Source organism: Scyliorhinus torazame, chromosome 11, assembly GCF_047496885.1.
Source record: "Scyliorhinus torazame isolate Kashiwa2021f chromosome 11, sScyTor2.1, whole genome shotgun sequence".
NCBI lineage: Eukaryota > Metazoa > Chordata > Chondrichthyes > Carcharhiniformes > Scyliorhinidae > Scyliorhinus > Scyliorhinus torazame.
In genome coordinates, this window is record NC_092717.1 from 57,025,070 (window position 1) to 57,042,300 (window position 17,231).

Genomic DNA, 17,231 nt, shown 5'->3' on the forward strand with positions numbered 1-17,231 from the left:
GTGGTGTGCCAGCCACTGGCTCGTCCTGGGGGTGGGGGTTCATAGATCATAGAATTTACAGTGAAGAAGGAGACCATTTGGCCCTTCGGCACCGGCTCTTGGAAAGAGCACCCCACTTAAGCCCTCACCTCCACCTATCCCCGTGAACCAGTAACCCGTAACTTAAGGGAAATTTTAACATGGCCAATCCACCTAACCTGTACATCTTTGGACTGTGGGGGGGGAAACCGGAGCACCCAGAGAAAACCCACGCAGACACAGGCAGGACGTGCAGACTCTGCACAGTGACCCAACTGAACCTGGGACCCTGGAGCTGTTAAGCAACTGTGCTAACCACTCTGCTGCCGTGCTGCCCATTCTGGGTGTCAACTCACCTGTGCAGCCTGCTGGAGGTCGTTGAGCTTCTTACGACACTGGACTAAGGTCCTCCTTGTAACCACTCCCCCAGCTGATGGCCGCTGCCACTGCCTCCCAGACGACACTGGCTGACCCGCCGACCCCCTCGGGGGAACAGCATGTCCCATCCCGACTTCACTGCCTCCAACTGCTTGGCCCAGTCTGCCTCTCCGATGGCATGGCTGCATGCTGTCTGCGGTTTGCTCGGAGGGAGCGATTGATTTGCTGTTCCCTCTCATTCGTGGGGTGCTGCCAGGCGCGGTCCAGGCAAATTGCAAAACACGTTCTCAAGGTAAGCACTTAAACGAACCATAAAGACAGAGGCCGGGATTCTCCGCCGGGTGATTCGTCATTATGCCGGCGCTCAGGGGTTTCCCAACGGCGTGGGGCTGCCCCACAATGGGAAACTGACTGGCCGGCATAATGGAGAATTCTGCAGGCCGGTCGGGGCAGAAATGGGGCGCGGCGGAGAATCCCGCCGGCCGGTCGGGGCAGAAATGTGGCGGGGCGGAGAATCCCGCCGGCCACTCGGGGCAGAAATGTGGCGGGGAGGAGAATCCCGCCCGCCGGTCGGGGCAGAAATGTGGCGGGGCGGAGAATCCCGCCGGCCAGTCAGGGCAGAAATGTGGCGGGGCGGAGAATCCCGCCTAGAATCTCAGACTCCCACAACAGAGCAAGTTCAGAAAAGAGAAAAAAAGCTGCAAACAAAATAAAGTTAGTTATTACTATGATACATATTTGTATTGTGTAAAATGTGCAGTGTGACAAGAATGCTGAAAACTATGGGCGGGATTCTCCAACCTCGCGGCAGAGTGTCCACGCCATCATAAACGCCGTCGCATTTTATGACGGCGTGAACGGACTGCTCCCACGACTAATTCTGGCCCCTCTAGGGGCCAGCACAGAGCTGCAGCGTTACGCGCCGCTCAAGATGCAGATCCCAGCGCAAACTGTGTGCCGCGGGATCCACGCATGCGCAGTTGCGCCGGTGCCAATGAGGACATGCGCAGTGGCACCGGCGCCAACGCGCGCATGCGCTGTGGCCTCCTTCAACGCGCCGGCCCCGATGCAACATGGCGCAAGACTACTGGGGCCGGCGCATAGGAAAGGAGGCCCCCAGCCACAGAGGGGGTGGGTCACGAGCGCGGGCCAGGCCACATCGGAGGGGGTCCCCAGGGTCGGACCCCCCCTCCCCCCCCCCCAAAGGACGCCACCCAACCCTTACACGCCGAGGTCCAGCCGGCCCAGAGCAGGTTAGAACGGCTCCGGCGGGACTCGGCCGCTCGGCCCATCCAGGCCGGAGAATCGGTGGGCTGGCCGCGTAGAGCGGCCCGCGACTGGTGCCGCGCCAACCACGCCGACGCCAATGGCGCCGATTCTCCGCAGAGAGGAGAATCGCGTGCCGGCGGCGTGGCGCGATTAGCGCGGCCTGCCGCCGATTCTCCGACCCTATTTTTCTTTTCTCTATTACTTTCTGCAAAATTATTAGGGTCTGCAAGTACCTTGCTCGGATTCATTTTGTAGTTGTGTTTGATGTCCACACCTGCTCCAGATTACATTTTGTTGTTCGAAAATGTCTGCATTCGGTCAATTGAATCATCTCTCTTAATGTGACAATTGCAGTCACTTCTCAAGCAAACGTTTTGCTGTTTCTCAGCCGCCTGTTGGATTAAGCATCTTGTGGTATGGACAACGTAGACAATTGTGGTAGCACTGAAGCATCACAACTGGAAGCTTAAGACATCAGTACGATGTCTTAAGTTTGACTTCATACAAGAGTTATAGGTGAAGGACAGCACTCAATAGATCAGAAGTAGACTCAAAAAACAAAATCACTAATTGATAACCTTACATCCTTTTAGTTGTAACTCCACATTGGGAGCACGGAGGTACTGGGTTTATCCTAATGTTCATTATTTGGTTATTATTTTATAATTAAATTGAAATGTGTGATCCGTTGCCTTGTGGTTATCTGTCAGAAACTTTGAGCAGAATTTAATTTTGGCAACAGGGATATGGTTGGCTGTCTGGAGAACTGGCCTGCCGGAATTAAGTTCTAATCAGGCACTTAACTGGTCAGCAGTGGGCCTTCCTGGGAGTTAGGACCATGGGCATGGAAATCCTGCCCGTCGGAGGTTGGCAGTTCTCCATTGCCCATCAGTGCCATCGGGAGCAGTGGTTGTTGCCAGTAACGCACCCACCAGAGGTTGAGGATCAACGAGGGACCCAAGCTACAGGTGATTGAGGGCAGGATGGGGGTTGTGGATAGGGGATCAGAAGAAAGGGCAAGAACTGGTTCTCAGCAGACCCTTCAATCCACCCCGCTTTCCCGATGTGGATCCCTAGCTTTGAATGAAGGATCCCCCTTGGGTACCTTTTAGGGAGCACCTCCCACTGCTCAATGAATACCAGCGGTGGCATAATGGGGCTGTTAAAATGACAATGATTGCCTAATTTGGACATAAAGGTCTCCTATCCTGGAATTAATCAGGTGGAGGCAGGAGAGTTGCAGGGCCCTCACGACATATATCCACTCCCCTCCAAATTCACCTTCAGGAGCATTCAATTCTGCCTGTAATAGCCCGCAAGGGACATATGGGGCGTAAATGATTATCTTCCCCACGTCCTTGTGGAGCACGAGCACCCCCACCACGGGCAGGAAATATCTATTAACCTTTGTAAAGCACCGACCAGAAAGGAACTTGGTAGAAATCTACCAAGCAGTGTAAATATAGTGTTGTAAACTGGGTTTCTTTCTATTACTCGTCGTGTACTCCCCGTGTCCTTATTAAACTGCCCTCAATTTTGACTTTGATCATTCATCTTCAAATTTGCAAATAGAATATAGAACAGTACAGCACAGAACAGGCCCTTCGGCCCTTGATGTTGTGCTGAGCTTTGTCCGAAACCAAGATCAAGCTATCCCACTCCCTGTCATGCCACATATGGTGTGCTCCATGTGCCGATCCAATACCCGCTTGAAAGTTCCTCAAGTGTCCGACTCCACTATCACAGCAGGCAGTCCATTCCACACTCTAACCACTCTCTCTGAGTAAAGAACCTACCTCGGACATCCCTCCTATATCTCCCACCCCGAATCTTATAGTTATGCCCCCTTGTAACAATTACATCCACCCGAGGAAATAGTCTCTGAACGTCCACTCTATCCCCCTCATCATCTTATAAACCTCTATTAAGTCGCCCCTCATCCTCCTTCGCTGCAATGAGAAAAGCCCTAGCTCCCTCAACCTTTCCCCATAAGACCTACCCTCCAATCCAGGCAGCATTCTGGTAAATCTCCTTTGCACCCTTTCCAATACTTCCACATCCTTCCTATAATGAGGTGACCAGAACTCAACACAATACTCCAAATGTGGTCTCACCAGGGTCCTGTACAGTTGCAGCATAACCCCACGGCTCTTAAAACTCAAGCCCCCTGTTAATAAACGCTAACACACGATAGGCATTCTTCACGGCTCTATCCACTTGAGTGGCAACCTTCAGAGATCTGTGGACATGAACCCCAAGATCTCTCTGTCCTCCACATTCCTCAGAACCCTGCAGTTGACCCTGTAATCCGCATTCAAATTTGGCCTACCAAAATGAATCACCGCGCACTTATCAGGGTTAAACTCTCATCTGTCATTTTTCGGCCCAGCTCTGCATCCTTTGAATGTCTCTTTGCAGCCTACAACAGCCCTCCACCTCATCCACTACTCCACCAATCTTGGTGTCATCAGCAAATTTACTGACCCACCCTGCAGCCCCCTCCTCCAAGTTATTTATAAAAATCACAAATAGCAGAGAACCCAGCATTGATCCCTGTGGTACACCGCTGGTAACTGGTCTCCAGTCTGAAAATGTTCCATCCACCACCACCCTCTGTCTTCTATGTGATAGCCAGTTACTTATCCAATTGGCCAAATTTCCCTCTATCCCACACCTCCTTACTTTCTTCAGGAGCCCACCATGGGGAACCTTATCAAACGCCTTACTGAAATCCATGTATACGACATCAACTGCTCTATCTTCATCTACACACTTAGTTACCTCCTCAAAGAATTCAATCAAATTTGTGAGGCAAGACCTACCCTTCACAAATCCGTGTTGACTATCCCGGATTAAGCTGCATCTTTCCAAATGGTCAAAAATCCTATCCTTCAGGACCTTTTCCATTATCTTACCGGCCACCGACATAAGACTAACTGGCCTATAATTACCAGGGTCATTCCTATTCTCTTTCTTGAACAGAGGAACAACATTCACCACTCTCCAGTCCTCTGGCACTATCCCCATGGACAGCGAGGACGCAAAGATCAAAGCCAAAGGCTCTGCAATCTCATCCCTTGTCTCCCAAAGAATCCTAGGATATATCCCATCTGGCCCAGGGGACTTGTCGACCCTCAGGTTTTCAAAATTGCTAATACATCTTCCCTCAGAACTTCGCCTGTCTCACACTCTCATCCTCAAAAACATAGCCCCTCTCCTTGGTGAACACTGAAGAAAAGTATTCATTCAACGCCTCTCCTATCTCTTCTGACTCCATGCACAAGTTCCCACTACTGTCCTTGACTGGCCCTAACCTCACCCTGGTCATTCTTTTACTTCTCACATAAGAGTAAAAAGCCTTGGGATTTTCCTTGATCCGACCCGCCAAGGACTTCTCATGCCCCCTCCTAGCTCTCCTAAGCCCCCTTTTTTTTTTTTTAGCTCATTCCTTGCTACCTTGTAACCCTCATATGTTTGAAAAGATAAAAAATGTATTTTTAAAAATTATGTATACAGTTTGAATTTGTGTTTATTGAATTCTATTTACTTTCAAAAGAAAGATTTCAAAGGGTTCTTAAGGTTGGATTTATTGACTTCCGCATTGCCTTTTGCAGGTCAACCCTTTGTGAATCCTGATGGAACACCCGCAATTTACAATCCCCCTGGTGGCCCACAATCAATTAGAAGTCAACTTCCTGGACAGGCCCCACAGCAGCCTGCTTCACAGCCACATCAGCAGCAGCAACAGCAGCAGCAGATGCCCAGTCATCTGGTTCCACAGGTAAGCCAAACACTTTGTATACCTACCAGATCAACTTGTCATTACTGCACCAACACAGTCGCCCTACACAAAACAAAGAAGAACAAAGAAATGTACAGCACAGGAACAGGCCCTTCGGCCCTCCAAGCCCGTGCCGACCATGCTGCCCGACTAAACTACAATCTTCTACACTTCCTGGGTCCGTATCCCTCTATTCCCATCCTATTCATATTCATGTATTTGTCAAGATGCCCCTTAAATGTCACTATCGTCCCTGCTTCCACCACCTCCTCCGGTAGCGAGTTCCAGGCACCCACTACCCTCTGCGTAAAAAACTTGCCTCGTACATCTACTCTAAACCTTGCCCCTCTCACCTTAAACCTATGCCCCCTAGTAATTGACCCCTCTACCCTGGGGAAAAGCCTCTGACTATCCACTCTGTCTATGCCCCTCATAATTTTGTATACCTCTATCAGGTCTCCCCTCATCCTCCTTCGTTCCAGTGAGAACAAACCGAGTTTATTCAACCGCTCCTCATAGCTAATGCCCTCCATACCAGGCAACATTCTGGTAAATCTCTTCTGCACCCTCTCTAGAGCCTCCACATCCTTCTGGTAGTGTGGCGACCAGAATTGAACACTATACTCCAAGTGTGGCCTAACTAAGGTTCTATACAGCTGCAACATGACTTGCCAATTCTTATACTCAATGCTCCGGCCAATGAAGGCAAGCATGCCGTATGCCTTCTTGACTACCTTCTCCACCTGTGTTGCCCCTTTCAATGACCTGTGTACCTGTACTCCTAGATCTCTTTGACTTTCAATGCTCTTGAGGGTTCTACCATTCACTGTATATTCCCTGCCTGCATTAGACCTTCCAAAATGCATTACCTCACATTTGTCCGGATTAAACTCCATCTGTCATCTCTCTGCCCAAGTCTCCAAACAATCTAAATCCTGCTGTATCCTCTGACAGTCCTCATCGCTATCCGCAATTCCACCAACCTTTGTGTCGTCTGCAAACTTACTAATCAGACCAGTTACATTTTCCTCCAAATCATTTATATATACTACAAAGAGCAAAGGTCCCAGCACTGATCCCTGTGGAACACCACTGGTCACAGCCCTCCAATGAGAAAAGCATCCTTCCATTGCTACTCTCTGCCTTCTATGGCCTAGCCAGTTCTGTATCCACCTTGCCAGCTCACCCCTGATCCCGTGTGACTTCACCTTTTGTACTAGTCTACCATGAGGGACCTTGTCAAAGGCCTTACTGAAGTCCATATAGACAACATCCACTGCCCTACCTGCATCTATCATCTTAGTGACCTCCTCGAAAAACTCTATCAAGTTAGTGAGACACGACCTCCCCTTCACAAAACCGTGCTGCCTCTCACTAATACGTCCATTTGCTTCCAAATGGGAGTAGATCCTGTCTCGAAGAATTCTCTCCAGTATTTTCCCTACCACTGAAGTAAGGCTCACCGGCCTGTAGTTCCCGGGATTATCCTTGCTACCCTTCTTAAACAGAGGAACAACATTGGCTATTCTCCAGTCCTCCGGGACATCCCCTGAAGACAGCGAGGATCCAAAGATTTCTGTCAAGGCCTCAGCAATTACCTCTCCAGCCTCCTTCAGTATTCTGGGGTAGATTCCATCAGGCCCTGGGGACTTATCTACCTTAATATTTTTTAAGACACCCAACACCTCGTCTTTTTGGATCTCAATGTGACCCAGGCTATCTACACACCCTTCTCCAGACTCAACATCTACCAATTTCTTCTCTTTGGTGAATACTGATGCAAAGTATTCATTTAGTACCTCGCCCATTTCCTCTGGCTCCACACATAGATTCCCTTGCCTATCCTTCAGTGGGCCAACCCTTTCCCTGCCTAGCCTCTTGCTTTTTATGTACGTGTAAAAAGCCTTGGGATTTTCCTTAACCCTATTTGCCAATGACTTTTCGTGACCCCTTCTAGCCCTCCTGACTCCTTGCTTAAGTTCCTTCCTACTTTCCTTATATTCCATGCAGACTTCGTCTGTTCCCAGCCTTTTAGCCCTGACAAATGCCTCCTTTTTCTTTTTGACGAGGCCTACAATATCTCTCGTCATCCATGGTTCCCGAAAATTGCCGTATTTATACTTCTTCCTCACAAGAACATGCCGGTCCTGAATTCCTTTCAACTGCCACTTGAAAGCCTCCCACATGCCAGATGTTGATTTGTCCTCAAACATCCGCCCCAATCTATGTTCTTCAGTTCCCGCCTAATATTGTTATAATTAGCCTTCCCCCAATTTAGCACATTCATCCTAGGACCACTCTTATCCTTGTCCACCAGTACTTTAAAACTTACTGAATTGTGGTCACTGTCACCGAAATGCTCCCCTACTGAAACATCTACCACCTGGCCGGGCTCATTCCCCAATACCAGGTCCAGTACCGCCCCTTCCCTAGTTGGACTGTCTACATATTGTTTTAAGAAGCCCTCCTGGATGCTCCTTACAAACTCCGCCCCGTCTAAGCCCCTGGCACTAAGTGAGTCCCAGTCAATATTGGGGAAGTTGAAGTCTCCCATCAGCACAACCCTGTTGTTTTTACTCTTTTCCAAAATCTGTCTACCTATCTGCTCCTCCATCTCCCGCTGGCTGTTGGGAGGCCTGTAGTAAACCCCCAACATTGTGACTGCACCCTTCTTATTCCTGATCTCTACCCATATAGCCTCACTGCCCTCTGAGGTGTCCTCCCGCAGTACAGCTGTGATATTCTCCCGAACCAGTAGCGCAACTCCGCCTCCCCTTTTACATCCCCCTCTATCCCGCCTGAAACATCTAAATCCTGGAACATTTAGCTGCCAATCCTGCCCTTCCCTCAACCAGGTCTCTGTAATGGCAACAACATCATAGTTCCAAGTACTAATCCAAGCTCTAAGTTCATCTGCCTTACCCGTAATACTTCTTGCATTAAAACATATGCACTTCAGGCCACCAGACCCGCTGTGTTCAGCAACTTCTCCCTGTCTGCTCTGCCTCAGAGCCACACTGTCCCTATTCCCTAGTTCTCCCTCAATGCTCTCACCTTCTGACCTATTGCTCCCGTGCACACCCCCCTGCCATACTAGTTTAAACCCTCCCGTGTGACACTAGCAAACCTCGCGGCCAGGATATTTATGCCTCTCCGGTTGAGATGCAACCCGTCCTTCTTATACAGGTCACACCTGCCCCGGAAGAGCTCCCAGTGGTCCAGATAATGGAAACCCTCCCTCCTACACCAGCTGTTTAGCCACGTGTTTAGCTGCTGTATCTTCCTATTTCTAGTCTCACTGGCACGTGGCACAGGGAGTAATCCCGAGATTACAACCCTCGAGGTCCTGTCTTTTAACTTTCTGCCTAGCTCCCTGAACTCCTGCTGCAGGACCTCATGCCCCTTCCTGCCTATGTCGTTAGTACCAATATGTACAATGACCTCTGCCTGTTTGCCCTCCCCCTTCAGGATGCCCTCTACCCGTTCGGAGACATCCTGGACCCTGGCACCAGGGAGGCAACATACCATCCTGGAGTCTCTTTCACGTCCACAGAAGCGCCTATCTGTGCCCCTGACTATAGAGTCCCCTATTACTATTACTCTTCTGCGCTTTGACCCTCCCTTCTGAACATCAGAGCCAGCCGTGGTGCCACTGCTCTGGCTACTGCTGTTTTCCCCTGATAGGCTATCCCCCCCGACAGTATCCAAAGGGGTATATCTGTTCGAGAGGGGGACAACCACAGGGGATTCCTGCACTGACTGCCTGCCCTTTCTGGTGGTCACCCATTTCTCTGCCTGCACCTTGGGTGTGACCACATTTACATAACTGCGATCTATGACGCTTTCCGCCACCTGCATGCTCCTAAGTGCATCCAATTGCTGCTCCAACCGAACCATGCGGTCTGTGAGGAGCTCCAGTTGGGTGCACTTTCTGCAGATGAAGCCACCCGGGACGCTGGAAGCCTCCCGGACCTGCCACATCTCACAGTCAGAGCACAGCACCCCTCTAACTGACATTGCGTCAATTAATTAAAATTTAAATTTAAATTTTTTTTTAAAAATGTTTTTTGAATATATATATTTTTTTAATTTCAGAGTTACTGTTAACTATCTGTTTCCTAGCACTAGATTTCTAATAGAAATGCGAAAGCTAAATATAGTACTCTCCGATCTCTGGCTTAGATGTCCCTCTAAATTATAATTAAGCAATTATGTTTAATTAGTTACCAATGCTCAATTTTTTTTAATTTAGTGTAGAATCCCAACCAGGCACTCAGGCCACAGCTTTTCTGTGATGTCACTTCAGTTTCCCCCCGACACACACACAATTTGAAAAAGGTACAAAAGTAAAAATGAGTAAAAATCACTTACTTACCTTCTTAGTGTTAATAATAAAATATGGTACTTACCTCACACCAATGGGTTTTATTATTCGGTTAGAGGAGGAGGGCGGGTGGGAGACACTACACGTGTAGTGACTCGGGTTTCCTCTCCACCAGAATTTATTGGTGAGGGTCTTCCCAGATGTCCGCGGGTCGAACTTCCTGTTCCCACCTTAAATACTAAAATATTTTTAAAAAACAGAAAAGAGGGACCGAAAACGGGACCAGGTAAGTGTTTTTAAAGGACAGACTTACCTCCCAGCAATCACTTCCGCACTGCCCCCGCTGAAATTGAATCACCAGCTGTTCTCCCGCCGAAATCGACTGGCCTGCCCCTGCAAAGACAAGTGTTTTTAAAGGACAGACTTACCTCCCAGCAATCACTTCCGCACTGCCCCCGCTGAAATTGAATCACCAGCTGTTCTCCCGCCGAAATCGACGGCGCACAGGATTTCATATCCTGTTGGGATTTTCAAGTGCAGAGACAGTGTGGCGCGAATCGTGGGTGCGGGGGGGGGGGGGGGCGGTGGGGGGGGGGGGGGGGGGCTGGGGGTGTAATAATGAATAAGGACAGAAAACAGATGATTGCAATGTGAAATCAACCCACCGTCATTTGTTACAATTCAGGCAGCTTGCAAATTTCATACTGACTGCTAATTTAAAATGATAGTAGTCTACCATCCAGCACTTAGCATTGCTGAGCGACCACGTTTCAGCTGGGGGTTCCAGCTCATGCAATCCTGCGGCCACATAAAATTTGCCTTAAAAGTAAGATGCATTCTGGTTACAGAGCAACAAGAAGAGTGGAAATTGTGTAAAAGTTCAGAAAGCAAGTTCCAGGATTTTCTCCTGTAGCATTGGGGGCTCTAGTGTAGGAGGTGGACAGGAGAGAGAGAGAGAGAGATTCAGTCTCCGCAGAGCCCAGAAAAACCTCCAGAAATACATTAAGAAGGCAGTGGAAGCAGGTAGACATCACAATCCATACCAACAGTCTCGGCCCAAGGACCTGGGTGAGTGCAGAAAGAAGTTCAGTGATCTCAGATGAGTGATCAAGGTCAGTGTATGCATCATTACAAATGAATCACTAGACTCGCATACTGTTGCATTCACCACAATTCTTCACCACCAGATATCTTCACCACCTCACTCCTCTGCTCTGAAGTCCCCACCTCCTTCAAGAAGACCATCATAATACCAGTACCAAAGAAGAACAAGGTAGCCTGCCTCAACGACTACCGACCGGTGGCCCTGACGTCTGGTATCATGAAATGCTGTGAGCGGCTAGTCATGAGATGGATCGCTCCCAGCCTCCCAGAAGGTCTTGATTCACCGCAGTTTGCCGTTCACCGCAACCGGTCCACAGCAGATGCTACCTCCCTGGCTCTACAATCAACACTCGAACACCTCGACAATAAGGACACCTATGTAAGACTGCTGTTCATCGACTACAGCTCCGCCTTCAACACCATTATCCCGACAAGACTAATAACCAAACTCCGCAATCTTGGACTTGACCCCTCCCTGTGCAGCTGGATCCTCGACTTCCTCACCAACAGACCGTAATCTACCAGGATAGGCAACAGCACCTCCTCCACAATAGTCCTCAACACCGGGGCCCCGCAAGGATGTGTGCTCAGTCGTCTACTGTACTCCCCATACACCCATGACTGTATGGCAAGATTTAACTCCAACTCAATCTATAAGTTTGCGAATGATACGACTGTGGTAGGCCGTATCTCAAACAACGACGAATTATACTGCAGGAGGTAGATAAATCACTTAGTTGCATGGTGTACTGAAAACAACTTCTCTCTAAATGTTGGAAAGCCCAAGGAACTGATCATTGACTTCAAGAAGCGTAGCACGATGCACACTCCCGTCTGCATCAATGGCTCCAAAGTGGAGATGGTCGATAGCTTTAAGTTCCTGGGGGTCACCATCACCAACAGTCTGTCCTGGTCCATTCAAGTTGATGCAACAGTCAAGAAAGCCCAACAAAGTGTCTACTTCCTATGGAAGCTAAAGAAATTTGGCATGTCTGCATCGACTCTCACAAACCTCTACAGATGTGCGGTGGAGAGCATCCTATCCGGCTGCAGCACGGCTTGGTATGGCAACTGCTCGGTCCAAGATCGCAAGAAACTGCAGAGTGTGGTGAACTCAGCCCAACGCATCACACAAGCTTGCCATCCCCACATTGATTCTGTCTACACCTCCCGCTGCCTCAGGAAGGCAGACAGCGTTATCAGAGACCCCTCCCACGCAGGCATTGCCTTCTTCCAGACCCTTCCATCAGGCAGAAGGTACAGAAGTTTGAAGACCCGCACATCCAGACATAAGAACAGCTTCTTCCCCACAGCTACAAGACTCCCCCTCGGATTGATCTGTTCCCTGTAAGAACATTATTCACAACGCCCTATGCTGCTCTTGCTCATGTATTTACTTTGTTTGGCCCCTTGTTCCGCACTGTAACCAATCACTGTTTGTCAATGTACCATTTGTCGATGTTCTCTGTTTATTATTCTTTTGTCTACTATGTACGTACTGTGTACGTTCCCTCGGCCGCAGAAAAATACTGTGACAATAAATCAAATCAAATCAAAATCAAAATTCTCACTTAGCCATTAGTAGCCTCTATGAAGCACAACTCAGACCTCACATACGCAGCCTCACCTCACCCTCACACACTTCTGGGGCTGGTTTAGCACACTGGGCTAAATCGCTGGCTTTTAAAGATGACCAAGGCAGGCCAGCAACACGGTTCAATTCCCGTACCGGCCTCCCCGACCAGGCGCCGGAATGTGGCGACTAGGGACTTTTCACAGTAACTTCATCGAAGCCTATTTGTGACAATAAGCGATTTTCATTCATTTTTCATTTCATTCACTTGGCACTGTTGCAAACCTCAAATCCAAATCTCTCCGCTTGCACTCGCTGTCAGCTATTCAGCTATGGCAGAGACATCGGCAAAACACATTGCACCACACTCACATCTGACCCTCTCTTTTGCAGGACAAGATAGCATACTGCAACTGGTGGAGGACAGACACCGCTGTATGTCCTCAGCCTCGTGAAGGACATTGCGTTGGCCATCATTAGAACTGCCAAGACTGAGGTCATGGCGAGTGGCAACACTGAAAGGAAATTACGCTCTGCCCCTATGTTATTCACCTTCTCAGATCACAATTCCTCCTCATCCCGCAATTTCTTCTGAGCTCGAAGCTGCAGATGTTGTAATAATGCATCTCTGGCTTTCTCTCACTTGCTTCAGCCAATCCTACCTTTTTGCATTTATCCTTTCAGATACCCAAGGTCAGTCACGCACTGGTTTGGTAATGTGAAATCGAAGAGGAGTAGGACACTCACAGCCGCCAACTCCAGTCCTGGCACTGCATGTACTTTAGAGAGTAGAGGCAGGATCAGCTCATGGTGAATTATGGGCATGAGTAGCTTGCAGTCAGGACAAGGGAAAGAAATAACGTGCCAGCTTGCCAGAGGGCAAAGGTGGCACTCAGGTTCTGCTGGAGAGATTTCAGTGAAGTGGCCTACAGAAAACGTCTGATGGACATTCATGATGAAATATTTGGTGCGTTGGCAGTACAGCCAAAAATCTTGATACTGCTGTCAAGGAGCATGGGAGGAATCTGCTCCCAACTCAGCACTAGTCTTTGTGCAGAGCAGGGATCTGGTTAATGATCAATTAAATAGGCAAAGTTTGAAATTCAACATACTTGTCCAGTGAACAAAGCCACAATATTCCACAGGTTTTGAACAAACAAAAATTAATTTTGCTACAAGGTCAGAAAGATAAAATACTTTACCTAATCTATCTTATACTTTAGCATTCAGGGTAAATATGAGGTACATGTGAATGAACAAGCAAAATGTGGCCGAACACACCACACTGCACAATAAATGACAGATGCGACCTAGACAGAGTCCATAGAATTCTCAACAACCCATCCAGACGTTAGTAAATACTGTGAGTCAACCAATCTCACTGAAAGGGTTTAGGGGCTGGTTTAGCACGGTGGGCTAAACAGTTGGCTCGTACTGCAGAACAAGGCCAGCAGCATGGGTTCAATTCCCGTACCGACCTCCCCGAACATGCGCTGGAATGTGGCGACTCGGGGCTTTTCACAGTAACTTCATTGTAGCCTACTTGTGACAATAAGCGATTATTATTGGTGAGCCTTACTTCAGTGGTAGGGAAATTACTGGAGAGAATTCTTCGAGACAGGATCTACTCCCATTTGGAAGCAAATGGACGTATTAGTGAGAGGCAGCACGGTTTTGTGAAGGGGAGGTCGTGTCTCACTAACTTGATAGAGTTTTTCGAGGAGGTCACTAAGATGATTGATGCAGGTAGGGCAGTAGATGTTGTCTATATGGACTTCAGTAAGGCCTTTGACAAGGTCCCTCATGGTAGACTAGTACAAAAGGTGAAGTCACACAGGATCAGGGGTGAACTGGCAAGGTGGATACAGAACTGGCTAGGCCATAGAAGGCAGAGGGTAGCAATGGAGGGATGCTTTTCTAATTGGAGGGCTGTGACCAGTGGTGTTCCACAGGGATCAGTGCTGGGACCTTTGCTCTTTGTAGTATATATAAATGATTTGGAGGAAAATGTAACTGGTCTGATTAGTAAGTTTGCAGACGACACAAAGGTTGGTGGAATTGCGGATAGCGATGAGGACTGTCTGAGGATACAGCAGGATTTAGATTGTCTGGAGACTTGGGCGGAGAGATGGCAGATGGAGTTTAACCTGGACAAATGTGAGGTAATGCATTTTGGAAGGGCTAATGCAGGTAGGGAATATACAGTGAATGGTAGAACCCTCAAGAGTATTGAAAGTCAAAGAGATCTAGGAGTACAGGTCCACAGATCACTGAAAGGGGCTACACAGGTGGAGAAGGTAGTCAAGAAGGCATACGGCATGCTTGCCTTCATTGGCCGTGGCATTGAGTATAAGAATTGGCAAGTCATGTTGCAGCTGTATAGAACCTTAGTTAGGCCACACTTGGAGTATAGTGTTCAATTCTGGTCGCCACACTACCAGAAGGATGTGGAGGCTTTAGAGAGGGTGCAGAAGAGATTTACCAGAATGTTGCCTGGTATGGAGGGCATAAGCTATGAGGAGCGATTGAATAAACTCGGTTTGTTCTCACTGGAACGAAGGAGGTTGAGGGGCGACCTGATAGAGGTATACAAAATTATGAGGGGCATAGACAGAGTGGATAGTCAGAGGCTTTTCCCCGGGGTAGAGGGGTCAATTACTAGGGGGCAGAGGTTTAAGGTGAGAGGGGCAAAGTTTAGAGTAGATGTACGAGGCAAGTTTTTTACGCAGAGGGTAGTGGGTGCCTGGAACTCACTACCGGAGGAGGTAGTGGAGGCAGGGACGATAGGGACATTTAAGGGGCATCTTGACAAATATATGAATAGGATGGGAATAGAAGGATACGGACCCAGGAAGTGTAGAAGATTGTAGTTTAGTCGGGCAGTATGGTCGGCACGGGCTTGGAGGGCCGAAGGGCCTGTTCCTGTGCTGTACATTTCTTTGTTCTTTGTTTTGTTTGAAACTCTGTACCTCACACAATGGATTCCAGAATTAGCTTTCAAAGATCAAATTTGGGAATTATCTCCTTAATTTCTTCAACTCGGTCAGTAATAGCAACAGTTCACCTCGCAGGATTTCAATTGCTTCTCCCAATTCAGTTCCCCTGGATTCTGCATGACAGGAACTACAGCAGTACACAAGGGTCATTTGTTGACTTCTGTATGGAATATTGGATAATTTGTTTGATTATTATGGCTTGGAATTTTTGTTTTGTGATTACGTTTATTTCAAGATTGTGACCGAGAGACTGGTGTAATGCTCTGTAACTGAGAGAAAGGTGTTTAACTGTTGGGTAATGTGGATTTGCGTTCAGTGGAACTTTGATCAGATGAAGAACTAATGGTTGTCTGACTGGAAAAGGGTGTGTTTGTTGTTTACTCCCACCAGCTTCATTCTTCCTCCTCCTTCCACTCTTGAGCTGCTCACCATATCCCTGATATCAAGCGCTGTGTCGTCCTGGCAGATTGTGACACTCGCGTAGACCACCAGGAATCGGAGCACACACTCCAGCGAGTACAGCAGAGCCCCTCCAGAGTGGTCCAGGCTTCTGTTCTCAAATGGTGTCCACCATGATGTTTTGTGCGGCAGCATGGCTCTCATTATATACCTGCTAGCTATGTGTGGTTGGGTTGCAGAGCAGAGCTAATTGTTAAATGGATAACACATGTCACCCAGCAACCTACCTCTGGTTTGACACGGTGGCTTAGATACTGAGGGAACCGGAGATTGGCCCATTGCTGCTGCCTGGATTGCAGGCATTCACCAGCATGATATGCTGACCACAGTTAGACACCAACTACATATTTATCAAGGGGTAATTTTTGATATTCTGGTGCATCTCAGTATTTTAATTCAGAGCCAATGGTTTGCTGTTCCATGGAGAAACCCACTATCCCACTCAAGAGACAATACTATGAACTCCCCCTTCTTTGCATAAAGAGAATCTGTCTTCCCTCTCTGATTCAGCAGAGACGTTGCTTGCTGCAGCCTGGAAGAATCCCAATGTGAAGAAATCCAAGGCCATCGTCATTTTCAAAGCCTCTGGCAGCAGTGCCATTGTGCTGCTCTGAGGCTGCAAATCCGATGACGAGGCAGCAGAGTTCCGCGAACACCTCCTTCGTGAAATGCAGATTGCAGGCACACTGCTCCGTTCTAAGGTAGAGGTAAGAGACATGTTACCCAGGAGACTCTAAGTGGATAAGGCCTCCTGCTCAGATAGCTCCTCCCTCACTGAGAAGCTTGTCCTGTCATGGTGCAGAAAAAGGGGGATAACAGCTGTAGCAAGACGGGGGAGCAAGTGGTATGAGCAAAACTTTTAAAGTCAGAAGCAAGATCTTTTCCGCAAGGTGCGCTACCTTCACTGGACTCCGCCAACTCTAAACAACTTTGGAAACAACCAAGCACCACTTCAAAATCGAACAGAGCTGTTAGAAATTAATCAGCAACTAATCTAATATGTTTAATGATTACTTTGAATAATGCTTCCTCGTGCTGATCTCCCGTTCCGCTGGAGGTATTTAAGAGAGTGTTAAGTGGGTGAAAATGAGTGAACTGGCACCAAATCAACTTTATGCATTGACTGACGTCACAATCTTCCCTACGCTGTACACGCCCGCCCTCACCAAGGTGGCATTCAATGTGCACTGCGCCAAATGTGAGTGCAGATGTATGGCATTTTTGTACCAAAATAGCACCTTTGGTGCCACAGAGGCTCGTGTTTTCAAACAAACTGGCACGGGTGGAACTTCCTCTCGGCCAGCCATGCAGAATGGGCGATTTCCGATC

General features: G+C 48.3%; 1 protein-coding gene across 13 annotated transcripts in view; it reads left to right on the forward strand.

Moving 5' to 3' along the window:
- LOC140385293 (cAMP-regulated phosphoprotein 21-like) overlaps window positions 1-17,231 on the forward strand; it is a 646,047-nt gene that overhangs the window by 491,472 nt on the left and 137,344 nt on the right. For all 13 annotated transcript variants that reach the window (XM_072467301.1, XM_072467302.1, XM_072467307.1 and 10 more), the window contains one exon: window positions 5,280-5,446. In XM_072467301.1, the coding sequence (XP_072323402.1) occupies window positions 5,280-5,446 (167 nt within the window). The remainder of the gene's footprint in view (window positions 1-5,279; window positions 5,447-17,231) is intronic.